The sequence below is a fragment of the Mustela putorius genome, unplaced genomic scaffold, assembly GCF_011764305.1.
Source record: "Mustela putorius furo isolate JIRA1106 unplaced genomic scaffold, ASM1176430v1.1 tig00537243_pilon_pilon_pilon, whole genome shotgun sequence".
Lineage (NCBI taxonomy): Eukaryota > Metazoa > Chordata > Mammalia > Carnivora > Mustelidae > Mustela > Mustela putorius.
In genome coordinates this window covers 513,547-538,253 of record NW_025422382.1, presented here as the reverse complement: position 1 = coordinate 538,253, position 24,707 = coordinate 513,547, and the positions used below count along the sequence as shown (strand labels likewise).

The following is a 24,707-nucleotide window of genomic DNA, read 5'->3' as shown; positions in this document are numbered from 1 at the left end:
TGGGTAGAGCCAGCAGTCCCTGCAGGCTTGCTGCCAAGTCACTGAGTGCTGACCCACGGTTCCTCAAATTCCCAGAATAACTGGGGAGAGCCAAGAATGCATGTGAATATGAGGGTCAGATAGATGCCTTTAGCATCAGGGATGGGAGGGTTAGGGAAGAGGCAGCATTCAGGAAGCCAGAGATCATTCACCTGCAAAAACTCGAGTGAGCAAGCTTTCCACATGCCTAAGGGAGCACAAGCTCTGGCTTTTTCCTATTTACTGGAAGCCCTTGAACAAGACATCTTTGTCTCTCCTCTCTTCTTTGTCTCCCTCTAGGTGGGATCTCATTTCCATATCAAACAAGAACCCCCCCCACCCGAGAGAAATCACCCTTTACCAGCCAGATGAGAGATGGTTCATGTTTTAATTTCAAAAGGCTTAAGGATCATCAAAAAACTAAAAGTACTTCCTGTCCAGGAGAACCAGTTCTGTCGTTCAACCTGTTTCTGGAAGAATAGCTTCATTTACTGGTGTTCGCTGTGTGCCAGGCATTGTGATAAACGCTTTACATGCATCGTGTCATTTGCTCCTCACAACGCTGTTTAAGGTAGGTTGTATCATGAGGCTGGTGTGGTTCAGATGGCCCTTAGGCTGGTAAACTGTAGCTTAAGCAGGAAGGCACAAACCCAGGGAAGCGGGACTTAAAAGGTCAAATTCTGGAACATTAACCACCTAAACTTGAGCACTCCTTCTTGGGGGAGCGCCTGAGGACTGCACAGCTTGCTTAGCTTCCTTCCAAGCATTTTTGTATGACTTTGGTGTCCTGCAATTTCCGCTCTCATTGTCCCACCTCCTGGCGGTCCTGCTGCCCTGAAAGCTGCCCGGCAAAATCTGAGCAAGTCGAATTCCTATTTAGTGACCTGTGAGGTGGTTGAACTGAAGCTGTATTATGTCCAGCTATGCTAATGGCCTCGAAACACTCTCCTCCCCACCAGCGTGAACGAGGACAAACTCCTGCCTGCATTGTATTTACCTGTTTGATCTTCAAAAGGAATGAGAAAAATGAGAACCTTTCACCCATGAATCCCTAATACTCCCAAGGCACAGGGAGGCGTGCCTACCTGAAGACAGAGCCCCCGAACAGCTAACAGAAACGAACACCTTTCAGAGAAGCAGACTGCATTTCACTCACACTAAGCATTTTCTTTCTGCCCCCCATTGTACTCACGTTCATCTTTTGTGTCCGCAGTGACGCCCACAACCCCGTGTGGTGCCCTAAGGATGCATCCCTGCAAGGATGGAGCCTCTGCCTACTTAAGGCTCCCACCCGGCTAGAGAGGAACATACAATATGACACTTCTGACCAGATGAAGGAGGCCAACGCACTTTTTTTTTTTTTTTTTTTTACTAATTTATTAATAAGTTTATTCTTCACTCATAAAAAAGAATGTGTATTTGGCTTGGAAATCATGACATAAAATAAAAAGGGAAATAATTGGAAATTCTCAGCTGCAAGTAGGTAGAAGCAACTCATGCTGAAACCTGAGCCAGCACTCCGTGCTTGGGGCTAGAGCAGGGGCGCTGGGCGAAGCGAGAGCCGGAGACAGTGGTGCGAGCACAGGGCCCAGCGAGCTCTCAAGACGGCTTAGTTCCCAGAGGTTGTTTGGCTGCTGAAGTAGGAAGCTAATCCTCCTTTCTCTCCTCTCCTCTCCTTTCTTTCTTCCTTCCTTCTTTCTTTCCTTCTTCTCTTCCTTCTTTCCTTCCCTCCTTCCAACCTTTAACTACGGGAATGGTAGGCAATAGTGTTTTGATGCTAGGCTTTCTAGGTTGTAGGATAGTGTTGTTTCAACATGTTTAACCTACTTGTTTTCAACCTTCAAAAACACAAAAGTGCTAAAATCAACTGTAACTAAAGCCATTTCTATTTTTGGTCAGTTATCTGCTGTAGGCAAAGCTTCATGTAGGAATTTTTATTGCGGATTTCTATGACTGCGTCCCTAACAAGCTCAATGAACATCTGTGGCCAAAGCTTCTGCAGGGCTTCGTTTTTCATGTTGATTTCCGTGGCTTCCTTCACAAGGTCCTCCATATACATCTTGCAGAATTTCTTTTTTTCCTTTATTTCCTGTTAAAAAAGGAAAATTTTGCACCGAATAATTAATCCAAGAGATAAAGGAACATTTACCTGAGCCAGAGTAACATGAAAGCATCTGTTCTGAGCCTCACCCTTCAAAGACAAGTACTCCCCTAGACACTCTTGACATGATCAAGCTCTGCGTGAGTACAGACAGCAACGAGGAGCTCTTTACTTCGCAGTCTGCTCCTGTCTCTGTTAGACAGCTCTGGAATCACCTGAGTTGTAACTACTGCTTCTCTGTTGGTAGACTTTCTCCCTTCTCAGTTAAGGGAGTTAAGCTCACACAAGCCAGATGAATGCACAGATTTATGGCATCTAGTGGTAACTGTATCAGGGCACTGATACTGACAGTCTTAATTGGAATAAGGTCAGTTAATATCCATACACATACTTGAAATACCATCCTCTGAATTCAGTCTGTATTTTAGGAAATTGTGTAGTAGCGCTATACTGATTCATTAGTCTAGACCATTTGGACAAATTTGGGGGAAAGTGTATAAGAAGGAAGAGGAAACATACATAAGCCTAAGACCCAGAACTTGGCCTTGAGAGAAACAATGCTCCCACTCAACTTCTGGGTCTGAAAGTCTGCACATGAAAAATCTGGGTCCCAAACACAACAAGGAAAGTTTTGGGCCTAAAGCTACTCAGGCACTAGGCCCCAGTTTCACCCTAGAGGCTGAAACAAAGCCATGTGTTCAATCTAAGAACTCAACATTTATTTTGGCTATTCATACTTGTGAGGAGTACTGAGGCAAGATGATGGAAAGTGCCATAATATATATGGAAAAAATAATGGAATAGATCAGACAATCAGAATTATAGGAAACTGGGGTGCCTGGATGCTCAGTCGTTAAGTGTATGCCTTTGGCTCAGGTCATGATCCCAGGGATCGAGCCCCACATAGGGCTCCCTGCTTAGTCAGGAAGCTTGCTTCTCCCTTTCCCACTTCCCCTGCTTGTGTTCTCTCCCTCGCTGTGTTCTCTCTGTGTCAAATAAATAAATAAAATCTTTAAAAAAATTTATAGGAAAGCAATTCACATCAATGAAGGAGGTAAGAAATAATAAATGTCAATGACACGATAGGTTTAATTTCTTAGAAAAGAATCTATTCAAACCTCCAACCCAAATCAAAATACCAAAATAATTTCAGGATTAATTAAAGGGTTAAATTTAAATTATCATCAGACATTATCATTAAAATTATATTTATAAAGACTTGTAATAACAAGGAAAATAAAATTCAATGGTCAATGGGAAAACAAAAATACAAAATAAAATTTTGATAGAGGTTGGGTTATACACATGTCAAAACTTAGCAACTGTATACCTAAGATTTGTGTATCATTGTACGTAAGTATTACCCCCAAAGAAGAAACTATATTGAATACTGAACTCTGGTTAATGATACACATGCTGAATTACTTAGGAAGAAGCATGCTAATGTCTGCAATTGCTTTGAAGTGAATTAAAAAATTTAAGGTGGGTTGATGAGAGAGGATGGGTCAATGTGTAGATACGGGACAAAGCAAGGACATTATAGTACAATGTTAATAGCAGAATCTAGGATTGTGTGTATGGGCATTTACTGTAAAATTCTTTCAACTTTGCTGTATGTTTGAAATTTTCATTAAAAAGTTCGGAAAAGTATACAGAAAATTATTGGAAGACAATATATTGAAGTATCCTAAGATTGCCTTTCGACTGTGAGACCATAAGTGTTTTCCCCTCTTTTTTTCTATTTCTTTTCCTTTTCCAAATTTTTACACTTTTTAAAACAACAAAACATGTTTTAGATTCTTGATTAATTAATGTAAATTCAAGATGAGTCCCAAATGTCACTAAGTTTCCCTAACAAAGGCCTAGTTTGGAAAATTTTCTTCTGACATATAAGATTTCTCTAAATAATCACTCACCATTCAGGGGTCAACAGGCTGACCCGATTTAGTTCATGCACTAAGAACAACTGGTCACGAGTTGAGCTCGCATAAAAACATGTACAGATTGTGATGGGCGATAAATAACAAATGGTTCCAGCTGGCTACTTCTCTGATGAATCTTTCTTTAACTCTGAAATATGGTCTGGGACTTAGTCACCTGCACTAAGTTAGCTTGTTGATGAGAACAGCATTGAGCCGTTCCCTTTTAACACTCAGTAAATCTGGGCTATACAGGGACTACCAGGGAGACAGACAAGTGTGAATCACCAGAGATCAATCAATACCTGAAACGAGCGATATTTTACAACGTGCAATGCATTTGCACATATAGAAGGCACACGGCATATTTAGTGAATGCCTCTTTTACGCATTGCTGAGTTTCTTAAAACACGATTTTGAGTTATTTATTTATTTAGTTTAGAGAGGGGTAGGGGCAGAGGGAGAGAGGATCTTAAGCAGGCACCACTTCCAGCATGAGCCCGATGTGGGGCTCCATCCCACAACCCCAGGATCGTGACCAGAGCTGAAATCAAGAGTTTTACACTTACCTGACTGAGCCACCCAGGAGCACCACAATTTTGAGTTTTTGAAAAAACGGAAAAGCCTCGCAGTAAAACTGGAAAATTTTTATAGTAATTTAGGAGTAACAAAAATGTAAAGAATTTTTAAAGGATGTATTTTTGCTAAATAAATTATACATAATACAAATTAAACTTTTTGTAATTGGCATAGTGCAATTTTTGGTGCTTTAAAATTTCTTGCTATAGCTTCTTCCATTACTTCTTTATGAACATGTTGCTACAGAATTGCATCTGCCATAATAACCCTTAATTCAGTTAACTGTTGTAAAGCAGTTTTACTTCATCATTTCTTCTTTCCTCCAAGCCAATTACTCCCATCTCCATGAAGCAGACTCTGAACTCATCAGGTATCTGCCAGGACGACTCACTCTGCCTGTCCAGAATGATCCTGTTAAAAGCACATTAGAGATACCTCTCTTGCCCTGACCCGTCAAGGAGTTATTGCTCTTTGAATAATGCTTTTTCCATTCTCAAATGCTTTCATATACTTATTTTTTTCCTATCCCACAACATCCCTGTGGGGTTCATAAAGCAAGTATTATACAAGTTCAATCCTGAGGAGATGAACTCTGTACAATATTATTTATCTCATTGAACTAAAACTTTGTTGTCATGAAGATGGTTTGGGAAAAAAAAGTAGGTCAAAGGTAGGATTTGTTGTGGAACAATTTTAGCTATAATGGTACTTGTACTGGGGTCCAAGCCATATCTCCATCTCCTAAATGGGAAACTAAGGTCAGCAGAAGTTAAGAGACTTGCTCAGAATTACACAGCATCTACTAATATGTACCCAGAGAAAACTCTAACCTAGTCTTTGAAGGACCTGCAGTCTTGTTGGAGAGATGCCTACACATATGAAAAGCTAACTAAAAATTATTAAATAGTAACTAAGGGCTGTGAGATGTTTAGACAGCAAATCTAATCAGTGTTCAGAAAGAGGGAGCCCTTTGTGGTCAGAAAGACTTCAGAAAGGGCATGATATACTTGGAGAGCGTCCCAAGGTCAGTAATCAGGAGATCTGAGTTCTAGAGGCAGCTCTGCCAGTAACTCACCGAGCGATCCTGAGTAGTTCATCTTAGTCTCCAGTTCTCCTCATCTGTCTAAGAACAGGACTGGAATCATTAGTCCCTTTCAGCCCTCTCACTCTACATCCATCTTAGATCTTTTTAAAAATGAGTCAGGAGTATGGATGAGCAGCCACCAAGCAACAGAATTGTACATGTTGTCATATAATTATACGTGTCATATGTATAATGGAAGGGTCTGCTTAGCCAGATTTGTGAGGAGCTCTCTACAATTCCCAACCACTCAGGATGCACCGAAAAGAGAGACTGACTGAACATTCTCTGCTGCAGACTGAAATATTTTTCAAGAGGTGAGAAGCTTGGTCTAAACGAAGGAAAGCTAGACTGTAAGTCAAGAGAGTGATTAAGGAACTAGGGCGAGGTCTTTCAGGAAGTAAGTGGTAGAATCAGGGGCTCAGATCCAGATCTCCTAGTGGTCAAGTGTTCTTCCAAAATATCATGTGGCTTCAGATTCCTTCTCCCTTCAACATTTCTCAAAACAGGAGTCAACACTCCCTGTCCTGACTTTTTGATCGCTTATTTACTGCTCAAACCACCTTGAAACACTGCTTATATGACTCCACTGAAACTACTCCTATTTAAAAAACAACGATCTTGATTGTCAAATGTATGACATTTTTTCTGCTGGTTTGTGCCCTTCAGGTGTTAGAAAATCACAGTCTATTCAATCAATCTATTCATTGAATATGAATATTCAATCTATTCATAAAGATTCTCACCTACTTTTTCAATGAAAACTTTGAAGTTTTGCTTTTCATCCTTAGGTTTTCATTTGATCTGGAGTTAATTTTTGTTGTATGGTGTGAAGTAAAGGGTTCAATATGTATTTCTGATTTGCTATTCAATTTCCTCAGTATGTTTATTATATTATCTGTACCAGTCTGCAATACTGCCTATCTAATATCCCCATATATATATTTCTGGCTCTCAATTTTGTTCTCAGGTCTATTTGTCTATTCCTACACTGCCTTCATTACTACACCTTTACAATACTTGGCATCTGGTGAGGCAAGTTCTCCCCACTTTTACTCTAGTGTATTTTGGGTTGTTTGCTCTATCAGATAACTTTTGGATCAGATGGTGACATTCTATAATAATCCTGTCCAAATTTTTATTAGAACTGCCTTATATTCATGGATGGATTTAGGAAGAATCTTTCCTATGTAGAACGTTCCTATCCTTAAATATGAACAATTTATTTAGTTCTTCTTCCAAGCTTTTCAATAAAATTTCATAATTTTCTCCATAGAGGGCTTATACATATTTTATTGTTATTTATGTTATAAAGTATTTATTGTTAAGGTGAATGGCATATTACTTTAGATTTATTTTCAAATAGGAAACATAGCCTATATTAGGTTATCAGCCCCTTACCGATTTCTAAAAGTTGTTTATCATTCAGGGAGGTTAGTTGTAAACCATCTTTTCATTTCTTTTTTGTCTTTGCTTATTCTAGCTCCCTGAAGGTCTTTTTCATGCCAACACCACACATACATTTTCCAAGATTTCTTGAAAACCTTTATACTTTTATTATAAACTTTAAAATCTCTGATCCATTAGGAATTTATGCTGATGTAAGATATAATGTCTGAATCTAGCTTTCCACCCCCCTCCCCCATTCCCTAATCATTCCTAAATCATTTACTGGATAGTCCACGTGACTTGAGATAATTCTTTATCATAGTAACAAATTCTCTTCTATATTTGCAGGTACAGTTCACTTTTCCATTCTATCTCATTAGACTATCTCTTTATGGCCATCCCGTTTTAACTAATATGACTTTATAAAATACCGTAATAGCTAGTAGCACTAATATTCTCAGTATTCTTCTCTTTCAGAGTTCTTATGCTTATTTCCCCATATGTATGATAGGATCAACTAATCTCAAAAAATCCTCAGTAAAATTTTTGGCATTTTCATTTTCATTGAGATCATATTAAAATTTTAAATTAACTTAAGGAAAACTGACATTTTGCTTTAGATCCTTTTTATCCAAAACATGGTAGGTTCTCCCATTTGTATAAATCTTTGGTGTGCCTCATTAATGTTTTAAAGCTTACTTCACAGAAATCATACCTATTTATTAGTTAGTTATTACTAGGTGTTTTATCTTTTTGTGTTGCTGCTGAGAGCTGGGTCTCTTCTGTTATTTACTTACATGGAAACTGTTGATTTCTGCCCCATTACTGAATTTTCTTATAGCTTTTATAGTTTCTGAACTAATTATCTTGGGATTTCCGGAGATTCAATACTATTGTCTGCAAGTAGTAAGTTCACGCCTTTCCTTTCAAGTTACCACAAATCTCTTCCTCTTGCCTTTTTGTGTTGTCTGTATGGATACCTGATAATGACAATACTGGACACCCCTGGCTTGAGACTGACTTCAGCGAGCATTAGGGTTCTACTGCTGTGCAGCATATTACCTCAAACTCGGTGGCCTAAGACAACATGTATGTCATCTCAAGATTCCATGTACCAGGAGTCCAGGCACAGCTTAGCTGGGTGCTTGGCTCAGGATGTCACAAGGCTGTAGTCAAGGTGTCAGCCAAGCTCTGTTCCTCTTTAAAGCTTGGGTCCTCTTCTAGACCCGGTGCTTGTTTGAACAGCACTCAGTTCCTTGCAGTCATAGAACTGAAGCCCCAGTTTCTTGCTGGCTATCAGCAGGGGGCTGCTGTCAACTCCTAGAAGCTTCTTGCAGTTCTTGGCCATGTACCCTCTCACACAGGTGGCTTACTTCTTCAAGGCCAGCAGTAGCCTGAATCCTCTTTTAGAGGACCTGGTCAGGTTTATCCAGGATAATCTCCCTTTCCATTAACTCAAAGTCAACTGATTAGAGACCTGAATTGTATCTGCAAAATCCCTTTACCTTTGCCATATTCCATTGGTTAGAAGCAACTTACAGGTTTTACCGGCACCGAAGAGAGGGATACCAGAGTGTAGGAATCAGGGAGGACATCTTACTCAGAATTCTGCCTATCATTGATGCTAATGTTTCTAGAGTTTCCCCACCAAGCATGACATTTGCTCTTCATTTTCTATTTATCCTATTTGCTGATTTAAAAAAATTAAGGATGGATGTGGAATTGTGTGAAATGCCTTTTTTTCAATGTCTAAAGAAATAATCACAACTTTTCAACTTAGACCAATCTCCTGATAGGAATCTTCCTTGCATTCCTAAAATAAACTACACTTGGCTGTAATGTTTTGTTATTCATTTAATGTTCTGCTGTAGTCTCCTTGATACTCTTCCTTTTTAAAAATATTTTTGCATCATCAATATTCTTAGGTTTTTGGTCTGGCTTTTCTTTTTCTGTGCCAATGCTGGCAGGTTTCAGATTTAATATTATGGTATCTGCCTTAAAAAAAAAAGGAAACATTTTCTTCTTTTGCAATACTCTTGCATAATTTAAAAAAAAAATCACTGGAATTGTCTCTTCCTTAGAGTTGGTTGATTTCTCTGTGAAATTGTTCTTGTTTTGCATGCAGCTCTTTGATATTTTTCTAAATGTCTTTAGTATTAATAAAATTTATTTTATAATAAATTTAATTTTAATTTTATATAAACAATAGTTGTATTTATAATCTATAATATAAATAATATATTATATTTTTAAATTTATAATAAAATTTATACATATTAATTTATAAAATAAATTAGTATTAATTTTTGACTCATGGAACTGAGTTGGTTCAAGAAGACAAAGACTCATAATCCTGTCAGTTTGGCTTTCATTTTCCTCCTTTGGCCACATCAGGAAGTCCGTATTAGCAAAGATTAAATTCAATCCTCTCATATAGCACTTACTACCTTTCTTGTCCCTTCTTTTAACACCATCCACCCCAATCTCTGTGCTTCTGAAGAGTGAATTGCTCATAACTCCTGGCTCTCTCCGTTTCTTTTTGTGCTTCTATGCCTTTTCTTCATACTGTGTTATTTCTCTTTTTCCTTTTATCTAGCTACACTTTATCATTTAAGACTGGTGTCAGGAAGCTCTTCTCTGGAAAGCCTCCTTGACCTGGATAAGATACTCCTCCCATACTCTCTTTATATACTGGTTTATAACCATCCCTGTATAAGTCTGTCTCCTTCATTAGGATGTGAGATCCGTGAGGATAAGGACAGTGACTTCTTACAGCCCAAGTAATCTGTGCGCCAGGTGCTTAACACATGATTTTTGAGCAAAAGCATGAATGTTAGGGTCAGGGAGGATTTCAAGGTATTGACTTCAAGTATTTGAAGAGTTTTCTTGAGAAAGAGACAAATTCTCTTTTCTACAAAAGGTGGTACTAGGTCATGAATTAGAAGTTATTAGGAAGCAGATTTCAGCTTCACATGGGTAAGAATTTTTTTCACCAACGGAATTGTTCAGTGATAAAAGCTCCCTCATGAAGCAGTACTTTTGTACTCGAATGATTTAAAGCAGAATCGGAACATCCTTTAGGATGCCATTAAACATCAATTGCATTGTGTTTTCAAGGTTTTTTTCAAGCTGTAATCCTTAGAGCCTCTCTGGTTCCAAAGAGATGCTTCAGGATTGAGGGTGAGATGAGGAGAAAGGAAAAGACTAGACAATCCTCAAATGAAGCTCTGAAGCCCTCCTTCCCCTCAACAACAACAGCTGCTCTGCTGTTTTTGCTTTGTTTTGACATACTGGGTTTCAGCTACAATGTGGTTTGAATAAAGAGTCCCATGGCTGTTTAAAAACATCTGAAAACCACTTGCCCGGCCATTTCACTGCCATATATGTATGTATACACACACACACACATATACATATATATAAAATACATATATAAAACCTGTGTGAGTTATATAAATATATATATTTATTTATATATATAACTCACGGTGCCTTGCACATCAGTTAAGGATGCTCAGTCCGTGAGCGCTTCCTGCTGTCTTTGTCTTGCTCTTTTGCCCTTCAGTCCCCTCAAAATCTCTTGCAGAACCGTCACATTCTATTGTTATTTAAAGGACTTATTTCTTCAGCTTTCTTATGAGTTCCATCAAGGCAGGCACTACATGTTTTTCTTCCTGTAGCTCCTGCGGCACCCTAACACTGTATCCCTCCAATAAACCTCTGAACAAAGAAGTAAAGAATTAGTTCCAGCTTTTCTGGCTAAGCAGCTACAGTGGAAACAGAACAGGTTAAAATGATACCCCATGATTAAGGATGCAGAAGGTAATGCAGTAGGAGAATGAAAGCAGTGACTGAGAACATCAAGGACACAACCTGACATGGGCCAGTTAAGGACTCACAGCAAGCCTGCATCTCTTGTCTTAATTCAGGCAGATCAGAACCCTTGGTCCACTTTGGTCTAAATTTTTGGTACAGATTTCTTTGAAACATTTTTTTTTTTCCCTGCTGAAATAAAGATATTGGAACTATGGACTCTACTTCTTCCTAACGCCATGGTGCTTACTGTCTTCAGCTGTACCTAACATAAGGCTGGCTAACTTTCTAGGACACAAACAAGTTATCTTCACTGAGTAAAGGGAGAAATGTACCACTGCCAAGTCCCATGCCAGGTGGGAGACATCCAGGCACCAGATGCCAAAGACTGATAGTGGTTTTACCTCTAGCCTTTCGTTATAAAAGTCTCTTGTGGTATAATTTAGCGTAGCTCGGTTTGTGTTTTCTCCTACAAGTCTTTTGCTATCACTGTTTTCTTCATTGACGAGACCAGGTTTTTTTCCTTTGGTTTCTAGCAGATACCGGAATTGCTTCTTTCTGTAGAAAGACAGTCAAGGGATGTAGAGAGTTACTAATGAGATTTATTAAAATATGTCTATTTTTTGTTGACTTTCAAGGGAAACATATGCGCTTTGGAATGTCTGCTTCATGAGTTTGAGTTACTCATTTGAACTCAGTTCAATACCCCAATCTTTCTACTAAATAAGCTAGACAACCCAAATTCTTTTGTTTCATAACTACCAAGCATCAACATAAACATTTCAACCATTTCTAAAGTAAAGAGACTCTACCTTAAAGAAATCAATATAAAATTTAAATAATCACAGAGCACAAAACAACCCTGTTAAAGATGTAGTAGGCCAAACTTTCTAAGTCATTATCTTTCATAAAGCATATACTACCCCTTGTAAATCACACAAATAGTCCATAATTCCAATGTGCAGCTCAGTAGTATTACTCACAGATAGAAAATGTAATGGGATACTGGTTTAACTTTAGCAAAACCAAAATAAGCAAAACACAAAAACCTCCAAGTATTAGCATATTGGGGCAAGATCCTAGTAGGAGGTAAATAATGAAACTGGAAACTTCATTTGATTATGAAGAACATAAACAGTTCTCGGAGCATCACTGGCATACCCATAAGCCTAGACAGAGCACTGCAACTCATCTCCCATGAAAGTTGATTTCTGGTTTCCACCAGACTTAGGGTGTCTCTAAGTGAAGGGGTATTACTACTTTACTGTAAACTGAACTAAAGACTGGGAAGAGAAGAGGAATGGCTCTTTTAAAATTTTTTCACTTTCTAATTTAAAAGTATAAAACAGCATTTTTAGAAATTTTAAGAAGTACACATTTTGAAAAGTATAAAGAGATGAAAATCACCCATAAATCTATAGCTCATAAATCTATATAAATCTATAACATTATTCACATTCAACATGTTTTTATAGGCTTTTTCTATGAATTTTTGTAAAAAGTTAAGATCATACTAACCATCCAATTTTGTACACTTATTTCACTCAATGCTATATGTAATAAGTATTTTTCTATGTCTTTAAAAGTTAATGCATGAATAAAATTCAGCTGTGATGTTAAATCAGTTTACTTAATCAGGCCCTTGTTTTGGATATTTAGTTGTATCATTTTCTCACTTTTATAAAGAAGAAAGTGAGTAATGTACAGATCTTTACCTGTATTTTCTTTATTGACTTTTAAATTATCAAAGCAATGCATATGTAGTTTTTCTACCACTTACATGTCTTTTCAAATAATCAATTTTTCATAATTTTATTTTTATTTTTTCTTAAGATTTATTTATTTGAGAGAGAGAGTGTGCTTGCAAGTGGGGAAAGAGGTGGGGGAGGGGGAGAGAATCCTCAAGCAGACTCCCCGCTTTGTGGAGTCCAACGTGAGGCTCAATCTCAGGAACCTGAGCCCATGACCAGAGCCAAAACCAAGAGTCAGACACCCAAAAGACTGAGCCACCTAGGTGCCCCCCATTATTCTGTTTTTAATGTCATTAATTCTTGTAGCTTCGTTCAGGATTATTTTGTTTTTTTGTTTTTTTTTCTTTCTAACTTCTTTATTTTCTTTTCCTAACTTCTTTAAGAGTCTCATGCTCTACCGAATGAGCTAGCCAGGCGCTGACTCCTAACTTCTTTAGATAAATGTTTAGCTCCATTCATTTTCAGCTTTATTCTTCCCTAACTGATGCATTTCAAAGGCTAAAATGTTTTCATTTAGCATCATGTAACTTGATTCCACAAGTTTTGAAATGTGGTATTTTTGTTATATTTCAGTTCAAGGTAATTTCCATTATGAAACTGTCTTTTAACCTGTAGGTTATTTAGAAATATGTATTCTGATTTCCAGATATATGCAGATTTCCTGATTAACACTGAATAATTGAGTTAAAGCTAATTGAATTTTGAACAGAAAACATGGGCTATGTAAATCCTTTGGAATCTGTTGACAATTGCCTTATGGATAGCATTTGGTCAATTTTTATAAATTTCCATGCATGCTTGTAAAGAACATGTGTTCTACAGTTATTGGGGGCAATGTTCTCCGAATGTCCATTAAATCAAATATGTTAATCATGTTGTTCAAGTATTTTATAGCCTTTTTAAATTACTCAAAAATACAGCAAAACTTCCCACTGTAATTGGGGAGTTGTAGTAATGTCAATTTTTGGTTTACAGGTTTTTAAGGCTATGCTAATAGGTGCATATAAATTAAATCAGCAGATTTATCTGAACATTCCTGATGAACTGAATTTATTATTATTTTGAAATGATCCTCTTTATTTCTAGTATTGCTTCTAACCTCAGTCTTTTAGTCCTCAATGGTTATTCTGTTTTTATTTTGGTTAGTATTGATGTTGTTATCTTTTCTCACTTTTTAACTTTTAAACTTTATGTAACCTTATGTTCCGATGTGTCCCTTGTAAACAACATATAAATGAACTTCATTTTTTTACTCAATCTGACAATCTTTGGCTTTTAACCAGAACAATTAGTACATTTGCACTTTATCACTGATAACACTGATGGTCATAATTATGAGCTCCCTTGAATTCATGCCCTTTACAATGTGATTGTGCAGCTGAGCTGACTACCTTCATGACAGTATCAGTTCTCAGGCCAGGCCTCAGGAGTCCTTGCATGTTTTTCTCTCTTTAAAGCCTGCCTCTCCCATGAAAACAAGCCCTGGCAGATTTCTGGAGCAGGAGAGACCACGTGGAGCAAAGACAATTTGCCCTAAGGCTGCCTGCGAGCAGTTTATAGCTGGCCAACCCCCAAATAAGTGAGAGCCCTGGCTAGATCAGCATAGCTGCCTACCCAACCCACAGGCGGCTGCAGATGCATGAGAACCCCAGCTGAAGGTACAGCCAACCAGCAGACCTGCAGACTCAGGGGAGAAAATGACTCTTGTTCTAAGCCACCGACTTGGTACAATTGGAATTGCTGATACAGTCATATTTAGGTTAAATCTGACATTTTTTTTCTTTCAATTTGACCCACACGTTCTATGTTTCGTTTCTCTTTCTCTTCTTTTCCATTTCTCCCCTCCTCCTCCTTATTCGTTTAGAAGCTGTACACTCTTTATTCTTTGGTTACCATAGAAATGAGAACATGCACTCTTAACTTACTAACATCTCAGGTTAATTACTATAGCTCCTTCCTAGATAATACAAGGATCTAGAATACCATATCTTTATCTACCTCCTTCACTACACTGTTAAAGTGTATGTTAATTCTATATATTTTAAAACCCCAACACATAATTATTGTTGCTTTATACAGTCAATGTTCATTTAGCTTTATCCCACAAATTTGATATTTTTCTTGCTTTTTTAAAAAAAATATTTTATTTATTTGACAGAGAAGACAGCAAGAGAGGGAACACAAGAAGGGAGAGTGGGAGAGAGAGAAGCAGGCTTTCCACTGAGCAGGGAGCCCAATGCAGGGCTCGATCTCAGGACCCTGGAATCACGACCTGAGCTGAAGGCACAGACACTTAAGGACTGAGCCACACAGGCACCCCTTCTTGCTCTTTATTTAGGTTTTCTTGCAACTTAGACCATCTTTTTGGGGTCACTTTCCTACTGCTTAATTACAGGTATTATAATTTCTTTTAGTACAGGAATACTGGTGGGAAACTCTTAGCTTTTGTTATTATTTTGTTTTAAAGTGTCTATTTTATCTTCATTCTTTTTTTTTTCTAAGATTTTATTTATTTATTTGACAAAGAGGGTGAGAGAGCACAAGCAGGGAGAGCAGTAGAAGGAGAGGGAGGAGCAATCTTCCTGCAGAGCAGGGAACACGACTCCAGCCTCAATCCCAGGACCCTGGGATCGTGACCTAAGCCATCTGAGCCACCCAGGCACCCTTATTTTATCTTCATTCTTAAAAGACATTTTTACTGTGTATAGAATTCTAGGTTGTTGGCAATAACTTCCTTCAGAACACTGAACATATCATTTATTATCCTGTCTTCTGACTTCCACTGCTGCTGTTGTGAAGTCAATGGGCTGATATGCACTCCTTTAAAGATAATTGCTTTTTTCCTGGTTGTTTTAGAATTTTTCACTTTTATAGTTGGTGCTCTGTTATGTCATTGTGAAGTGACTTGGGATAGATTTCTTTTAAATGAATAATTTGTAATTGGTTGAGCTTGTCTAATGTATAGATTACTGCATTTCACCAGTTCGAAAAAACTATTTGCCATTATCTTTAAATATTACACTTACTCCACCTTCTTTATTTTATCTTTTTGAAATTCCAATCAAGCAGATTTTAAACCTTTCAACTCACTCTGTCTCCAAATTTCTTAACTGCTTTCCCATATGTTCCTTTCTCTTTGTGCTCCATTCCATAAAATTCCCTCTAGGCTATTTCCTAAATTATAGATTCTCTTTTCAACTAGGTCTAACTGGCTGTTAAGTCTCTTAAGTTTTGATTGTGTTCGTTTCATTTTTCATTTACAGAACTTCCTTGGGTTTCCTTCCAAATCTGATGGATCACTTTTTAAATTTTCTTGTTATTGCCAGATATTTTCAAACTTGTCTATTATATCATGAAATATACTATGCATAGTCGTTTTATAATTCTTAAGAAGTAATGCCAAAACCCAAAGTATTTGTGGGTCTGTTTCTATAGTCTCTGTTTTTTCTGTTACTTCTTATACATGGTAACCTCTTTCCTTAAATGCTCCGTTATTTTACTTTTTTTCCATTGTGTCCTGGTCACTGTCATTAAAAATTATTTACGGAAATTCTCTGATAGGTTGAAAATAAACTTCCTCCAGAGGGGAGGTGCATTAGATTTTCCCAGGTATCTAGAGAGAGTAACATTTAAACTTTGACATTATTTTAAGCTATCTACATATTATGAATTCAGGCTGCAAATCTATATGAGGATTGGCTTTCAGTAACACTTCTTAGAAATAACTTTGCCCCTTTTTTGCTCATACCAAGACAACTTTCCTTGGTAATTCCAGTTGAGAAGAAAGGGAGGTTTATTTCTGACACCATCTTGATGGTATAGCCATGGGGATCCTAGCTTAATTTTGGGAAGATCTCAACTTATATGCATATTTTAGAGGGGGTAATGGGCATTGATTTATAGCCTTCCCTCTTTGCAGCTAACAAAAGCAAAATTTAAGTTCCCCTAAAATGCCTCTAGGTTAAACACAGTTTACATGCTCACCTTACTTCTCAATGTTCTTTCCATAGATCTTGGCCTAGTACTTCTGTACTTTTATGGAGTTTTTTTTTAAATTTTATCCAAATTTTTAGTTGTTTTTATTACAAGGAATTATCAAAACAACCTATCTCACCATTATCAAAGAAATCAAATGCATTCTCAATAAGAACTTTCAAACTGTACAAACATACATAGAGTAAAACTTGAAAACCATTCTTTAACCACTCAACCATCACTACTAACATCCACATCCTACCAGATGTGTTCATCTTTTTAGCTCCCTTCTATGTCTCCGTATTTATACATAAACATTAATTTTGTTGCTTTTAAAAATAACATCAGGTCATAATATAAATGCTCTTTTACAGTTTATTTTATTTAATAAACTGTCTGTCTCTGGATCATTTCAGATCAGAACAGAAAATCTACTTTAATCTTTTTCCTTTTTCCTCTTTTTCTCTAGTTTTAAAATGACCATAATGTACACAGTATCATATAGATACTACATTTATAGTTTAGAAGTATCATGATTTATTTAACTTTCCCTATTGTTAGGCATTTAATTACTTTCTGAAGTTGGGTTACTACAAACAATAAAATGATGACAGCCTATACCTAAGTTTTTTGTGCCCATGTATGTGCATTTCAATAGGCTATATTCTTAGTACTAGAACTTCTGGGTTCAAAAATATGGCAGATACTGCTAAACTACTTCCTTCACAAGTCTGCCTTGTCTTCTACCAAGAGTGTAGAGTACATATTTCTCTGAATAGTAATAAACCCCTATTATTATTAGTTCTTAAATTTTTTAGTCAATCCCATTAACTAAAATGAAATCTTATTGTTTTAATTTTTACTTCTCTTTTAAAGTGAGTTGAATCATTTTTTACAATATTTGGCCTTTGTGTGTGTGTGTGTGTAAAGTCTCTATATCCTTTGCTTTTACTTTCATGTTGATTGTCTTTTTCTTACTAAATTTGTAGGACTTCTTAAATCTGTTAAATGTGTTGCAAATACATTCTCCCTCTCTGCTCATGTCTTTTGAATTTATGATGTCTTTTATCATACAAAAGTTTTAAATTTTTGTGAGCTAAATGTGTCAAAACTTAGAAAGTATTAGAAAAGTATAGTAGAATATTTTTATAAACTTGAGGTGATGAATGTCTTCCTAGGATACAAAAATTATCTTGTTCAGTTTACTGAGATACCATACTGGGATTGTTGATTAGAAAGTCAATAACTACATGATTTAATTAAAATAATTGACATTTTCGGGGTGGGTGGTTGGGTGGCTCAGTTTTTAAGTATCTGCCTTCAGCTCAGGTTATGATCCCAGAGTCCTGGGATCAAGGCGGGAAGCCTGCTTCTCCCTCTCCCACTCTCCTTTCTTGTTACCTCTCTCACTGTCTTCTCTGTCAAATAAATAAATAAAATCTTATAAAAATATATTGACATTTTTTTTAAGCCTCAGAATTCATTAACAATGTACATCTTTCCATTTTTAGACCTTTTTAAAATTCCTATTTCACTGTTTACTTCATAGTTACATTCTATCAGATGGATTTCCTGATATTTTATTATTTTTATTGTCTCGATAAATGGGATACTTTTCTAATACTATTTTCAAGAATTTATTATTTTAATGAAGAAATGCCAATGATTTTTTTAAGCTAATATAGTATCTGGTTTCCTTGTTATATATTCTGATTAGCTATAAAAAAAAGTTTAATACTTGAGTTCTTGGATTTTCCTTAGAAACTTGTTATAAAGAGTCTATTTTTGCTTTTACTAGTCAATTATTCTTTATTTCTTTAAAAGTTGCTTTAGCTTTACAAATTTCTTGACTCCATTTTCTTGTCTATGACTTTGATTGAGGTTAAACGTCTTTTTTTAAGTTTAAAGGCACTTGTATTTTGTTTTCTGAGAAACTGGTTCTCCTGTTTCTTTGTGTTTCCTATTTCAACTGTGTAAAATTTTGGCTCATTACTTTCTAATTTTATGATATGACTAGAGAAAGTGATCTGTTTAAGTATGTTTTTTGGGAACCATGGAGTTTTTCTTTGAGTTTAATATATGTCCAATTTTTGTAGACATTTCATAGGTGTTTGAGTAGAATTTATTTCAAATTGGGAATAAGAATCTGGCAATAAAATTATAAATACATTTATTTGACAAAATGCATGAACTATTATTCAAATCCTCCATATTTCTTTTTTTTGTTTATTTGATCTACTGATTAGATTAATACCTATCACAAAAACTGTGGATTTGTCAATGTATACTTGTACTTGTTGATATATTTAGGATCTTAGTTACATTAAGTTTCATAATTATCATATTCTTTGGCAGATTGTAGCTTTTGGTCATCATTTCTTTTATCACTAATACTAATATTCCCAGATTTGTTTGTTGCTATTGTTGGCATTTCCCTGTTATATAGTTTCATCCCTTTATTTTCAAACTTTATATATTGCCTTCTTCAGGAGTATGTCTCAAAGACAACATGTAACTCAATTTTAACCCTGATAGCCACTATCTATTAATAGGAGAATTCCATTCATTAATATTTATTATAACTAACATGTTTATTTTTCTTTTTTCTTCTCTTCCAGGATTTTGTTGAACTTTTTTCTTTTTAGTGGTTTAGAATCTATACATATAGCTTTTCTTCCTACTAGTAGCCCTTAAAATTTAAATATACACAGTTAAAAGTGTATTTTTTCATTAACTTTTGGTGCTAATTAGTAACTATTATTACTCCTAAGGGGGTAAGAAAAACTTAGGAAATTTTAACTTCCTGTCCCTTAGGAATTTCTGGGATTTTTATTTTTGGGTCACTAAATTTTTCCTTATGCATTAATATTTTTGATAAGTATAATTTTTAGATTCACATTTTATTTTTTATTATTTTAATTTTTAATTCCTTAATTATGAGCATATTTTAAAAATTAACATATAATGTATTTTTTTTTCAGGGGCACAAGTCTGTGATATATCAGACTTACACATTTCACAGCACTCACCATAGCACGTACCCTCCCCAGTGTCCATCACCCAGCCATCCCATCCCTCCTACTCCCCTTCACTCCAGCAACCTTCAGTTTGTTTTCTAAGATCAAGAGTCTCTTATGGTTTGTCTCCCTCTCTGGTTTCATCTTGTTTCATTTTTCTCTCTAATTGTTACTTAGCTCCATACCATCAGTTTTTGAATTCAATGCTTCTTATTTGTCACACTTCCTGTTCATTTTGTAGCAGTCCCTCCTTTAGTACTTTTTTCTCAAGTGATTCCATAGGGTTTTTTATGGGATTTAGAGTCTACCAATCAGACACACTTGGGTAAGATGTGAAATCAGAACTGAGCCAATTGGGAGGTAGAAGTAGCACACAGATTTCCATTTTGGGGGGTACAAATTACAAATTTGTAATTATAAATTCTATAACCACGTTCTGGGGACAGGAGTGGGGAACTTCCTGATCCCCCATGTAGTGAGAGTGGTATGACCCTGGAGGCTGCAACTGGGATGACAGTCTCCTGATCAGCTAGCTCCCTTAGCAGAGGTTGGCAGTTTCCTTGGTGGGCTGGTTCTGTGGTATCATTCTGGGAGTCATGAGACTGCTTCCCTGGCCCTTCCGATGATTTTACAGACAATGAATTCCTTGTATATCAGTCATTTTCTACTTATTCTACCAGAGAGAATTCTCTTATCTATAACTAAATCACGAAAGACATAGCATCCTTAACTTTTGTCCTTCTATCCATGCACATTTTCTCAGTGTGTTCTGTCAGGTATAACTCTTCTAAGTATTTTTCAAATTATCCTCTTCTCCACTCTCACTGTCTTAGAGTTCATGCCTTCAAAATTTCCCTCCTGGACTATAATGAGCCTTTTTTTTTTTTTTTTGTCACACCCCAATTTATTAGTGTAAAATGTTATTCAACAATCTTGGTTTCTTCTTCAACTTTGCTCTTCTATTATCATCCCATGCTTTCTTTTTTTCCTCTCTCACCATAGCACATACCCTCCCCAACATCCACCATCCAACCACGTCATCCCTCCCACCCCCTCCCCTTCAGCAACCCTCAGTTTGTTTCCTGAGATTAAGAGTCTCTTATGGTTTATCTCCTTCTTTGGGTAAATCTTGTTTCATTTTTCCCTCCCGTCCCCTATGATCCTCCATCTTGTTTCTCAATTCCTCTTATCAGGGAGATCATATGATAATTGTCTTTCTCTGATTGACTTATTTCGCTCAGCATTAATACCCTCTAGTTCCATTCACATTATTGCAATGACAAGATTTTGTTTTTTTAATGACTGCATAGTATTCCATCATATATATAGAATATATATATATATAGAATATATATATCATATATATATACCTATATAGAAGCACCCCTGATATATATATATCATATATATATACTACATCTTCTTTATCCATTCATCTGTTGATGGACACCTAGGCTCTTTCCATAGTTTGGCTATTGTGGACACTGCTGCTATAAACATTTGGGTGCAAGTGCCTCTTCATTGGTCTCCAGTCCTTCCATCTCGGCCTACTCAAATGGCAGCCTTTCTAGAATGTACATCTAATCACATGACTGTTGTGTCTAATCACAAAGCCCAAGTATTCAATTTTGTTTAGAATGGATTGCAAAACTCTTCAAAAATCAGACCAAAATCTTCTAGCTTCATTTCTGTTCACTATTCACAATTATCCCATGCTCCAATTACTCTAAACTTGTTACAATTTTTTTCACCTTTGCAGATCTCCTTCCCCTATATCCTGTACCTGAAAAACTCATTTCTGAAGCGCTAGATAAAATTTTATCTTCTCTGTGAAGTTTTCCCTTACGTTCTTCCAAAGTGCTGTTGGTCTCTCCTACACTCCTACAGCCCTCTCTGAAATCTGAAGCATTCACATTATAAGTATTTACATATATCTTTAAATTATTAGTTTATAAGTCACACAAGAGCAAGAATTTTGTCTTATTCATTTTTATACCCCAACACTTGGAAGAGGGCAAGTCATAAGACAAATTTAGGATCAGTGTTTGTGGGATGCACAAGTGGCAGTTAAGAGGTATGTGGAATTTATCCCTCTTTTCTAGTGCAACAGAAATTTCATAAAAATGATAGAAATTAAAGATTACCTGACATCACCCAGAATTGAAATCAGACGGTACTGGGGTAACTCAGAAGATGCGACATGTGCTAAGATTCCAAAGAGCCTTTCAGCCATTATCATATCATTCTGTGTCACCTGAAGAGATACAATGGAGAGGGGTCAAAATGACACTGCCTCTAGCTTGATACAATTAACACAATTCCAAAGAAATTTCTAAGTATTTTCTTTTAGCCCGGGGAAGTACCTTCTGGGCTGCAAGAGAGTTCTCATTGATATTTCTTTCTTCCCGAACTTAATTGAAATGAAGATGTACAAATGTGGCTTGTAGTGATGGAGGATGACCGAGGTGACGAGTTCACTCTGACTCAAAGCACTGTTCCCTGAGAATTATACTTGAGGCAGCTTAAATTCTAAATGAATTTTTTTCAGAAATCCTACAGTTTCTTGGAGTAGAATGATTTAGGGGGAAAATTCTCAAGTGTCAATGGAATAGATTCACTGTAATAATGTGTCAAAGGTAAGCCAAGATCTTGTTCATACCTTGCTTCTGTAAGAATAACATGTCCCTTTCTGAGAGATGGAACATGAGATAAGCAAGGATACTCCTGTTCATTCTAAAATTATGTCTACCTTGCTCTCCACAAGGAACAACGGTCACAGGTATTCTTTTTAAGGGCTTATCCCCATGTTAATCAAGAAGGTATTAAAAGCTAAAAGTGGGGCCTGGATTAATATCTGGGGCTATTTTCTTTAATATAAGATGTGGTTGCTTGTCCTTGCATTTTAAATACTATTCATTTGTCTACATAATCAATAGTTCCCAAACAGGGGCAATTTTGGCCCCTAGGGAACATTTGACGATGTCTGGAGACATCGTCAGAGACTAGAGGGTTGAAGCCAGGGGTGCTCCTAAACATCCTCATTGCACAGGACAGCCCCCACAACAAAGGACTACCTGGCCCCAAATGTCAACAGAGCTGAGGTGGAGAAACCCTGGTATAGTCAAATGTTGGAACTTAAAAACATTCACTAATACTAGCTGTAATACATTTCACAGGCCTGCTCCAAAAAATAAACCCACAATTCCCAAGCATCTTACACACATGACTCAGTGCAGTCTCACACTTTTCCCAAGACCTTCAGAGTTAAGGAGGCTGCTGTTGCTCAGATCTTTCCTTCCGCTGACAATGAAGTTACTTGGTCTAACATAGTCACCTAGTGGCCAGTGCAGGCCACTACTCTATCCTTTTCTTCTTGATGCACACAATTCAAATTTAGTTCTTCCGCAAGCAATATTATTCTCTCTCATATACGAAGAGATGTAGATATATAGTATAATATTACTACATATTGTCAAGGTTGAGATAAGCAGCTTTATTTTAGACTGTTAATAAAGGGTCAAATATCCTGGGCATTGACATTTTAGGAAATTTTAAATCAGAAGAAGTTATATTGATATTTGATATATTGATATTTTAAATTAGAAGAAGTTATATTGGTTCTTTATAATTCTTCTTTATTTATGTAATTATACTGCACCATTCCTCCTATTTCAAGGTTCTATCATACTTAGTACATCTCTAGTAGTGATCCATGTCTGGGTAAATATACTACTGAGGTTAATGGGGTCAACAGTTTGGCCATTAATGAAGGAAACACTCACCCATAGTCAAAATCACTATTCTACTTCCAGACCAAGGTAGCTTTGGAAAACTTTGGGACTAATTATTAGGTCTGATCAATGACTCACAACCTCTCTGGGAAGTACCAAGAGGATACACAAGAGTACACAAGACTGAAACAAAATCTCTTGGGAACTAGCTGGAGAAATTAGTAGTCTGAAGGTTCCAGATTTGTCCCACATTTTGTCCCACTCGTGAGCCTACCATGGTTGATGCTAATTTCACTTGTACACTGACTCGGAGATCTCCAGTCTCTTAACATTCTACTAGATTTTTAGAATGCTAGGCCAGAGGTACTTATAGAGCATCAGCTGCAGGGAAATATAGTTGCTATTATCATCATGCTGGCAAATTTGATTATAGCTCATTTTACAATAAGGAGGTCTTCTGACTTTAAGAGATAATTGTAATAATATTAACAGTCATATTAGAGAACTTCTTTCTTTGGAGGATTATTTAAATTCAGTGCAGGAGTTCCATAGGAGAGGAAGAGGTACAGTTTCTCTCCTTTCTTCCAAAATAGTATTTAGAGAACATGGTCTTGGATAGCAGGAAAATTATTCCTGAGACAAGCTTAGCAAAATCAATCTGAAAATTAACCTCTCACTAATAATATTCCAGCCCTGAGTTATACAGAGCAGGTAATCCAGAGGCCGCTGTTACAAGCTATTAACAAAGCAGTGCAGACACTTCCATACGCTTGTTTTACTTCCTTTTTTTCCCTCATTTTTACTTTCTCTTCTTTTGCCTTTCTTCCTTATTTCTCCTTCTCATCTTTTCTTTTAAAATTATTCTTCTTTCCCTGCATACATTCTTTTTTTTTTTCTTTTCTCACTTTATTCCTCCCTCTACCATGACTTTATCAGCTGACCTTTGCATACTACTTCCCCATCCTTCTCATGTGTCTGGCAGTTTGCAAAACACTTTGAAGACTACTAAGATCATACTACCTACATAGGTGTTCTTTTTTTTTTTCCTGAACTGTCATCCTACCAATATTTTACTTTTCTGAATGCTTACAAGGAACAGTAAAAGCATTTGCTATTCACCATGATTTGGCTGTTATTTTTAAAGTCTGTTTAGTGCTTTAGAAGTTTTTTGATTGATCTTTAGTTTTTTAACATTGTAAATGTCAAGATTTGGGGAAAATCCATAATATCTCTCAAAAGTTCTTTCATGATTACTGAATTTCCTGACCATTATTATGGCTACTTCTCCTAAAAAGGAATATTTTGATTTTACAGCTAGCTTATATTTGGCTTA

At 36.5% G+C, this 24,707-nt stretch overlaps 1 protein-coding gene across 4 annotated transcripts in view; it reads right to left on the bottom strand.

The window, feature by feature from the left end:
- Positions 1-1,706: 1,706 nt before the first annotated feature.
- The window catches only part of LRRC49 (leucine rich repeat containing 49), a 160,745-nt gene continuing 137,744 nt past the window's right edge, over positions 1,707-24,707 (bottom strand). For all 4 annotated transcript variants that reach the window (XM_013059344.2, XM_004758321.3, XM_045073494.1 and 1 more), the window contains 3 exons: positions 21,788-21,897; positions 11,305-11,458; positions 1,707-2,107 (listed from right to left, as the gene is read on the bottom strand). In XM_013059344.2, coding sequence (XP_012914798.1) covers positions 1,904-2,107; positions 11,305-11,458; positions 21,788-21,897 — 468 coding nt within the window. In that variant the 3' untranslated portion in view covers positions 1,707-1,903. The remainder of the gene's footprint in view (positions 2,108-11,304; positions 11,459-21,787; positions 21,898-24,707) is intronic.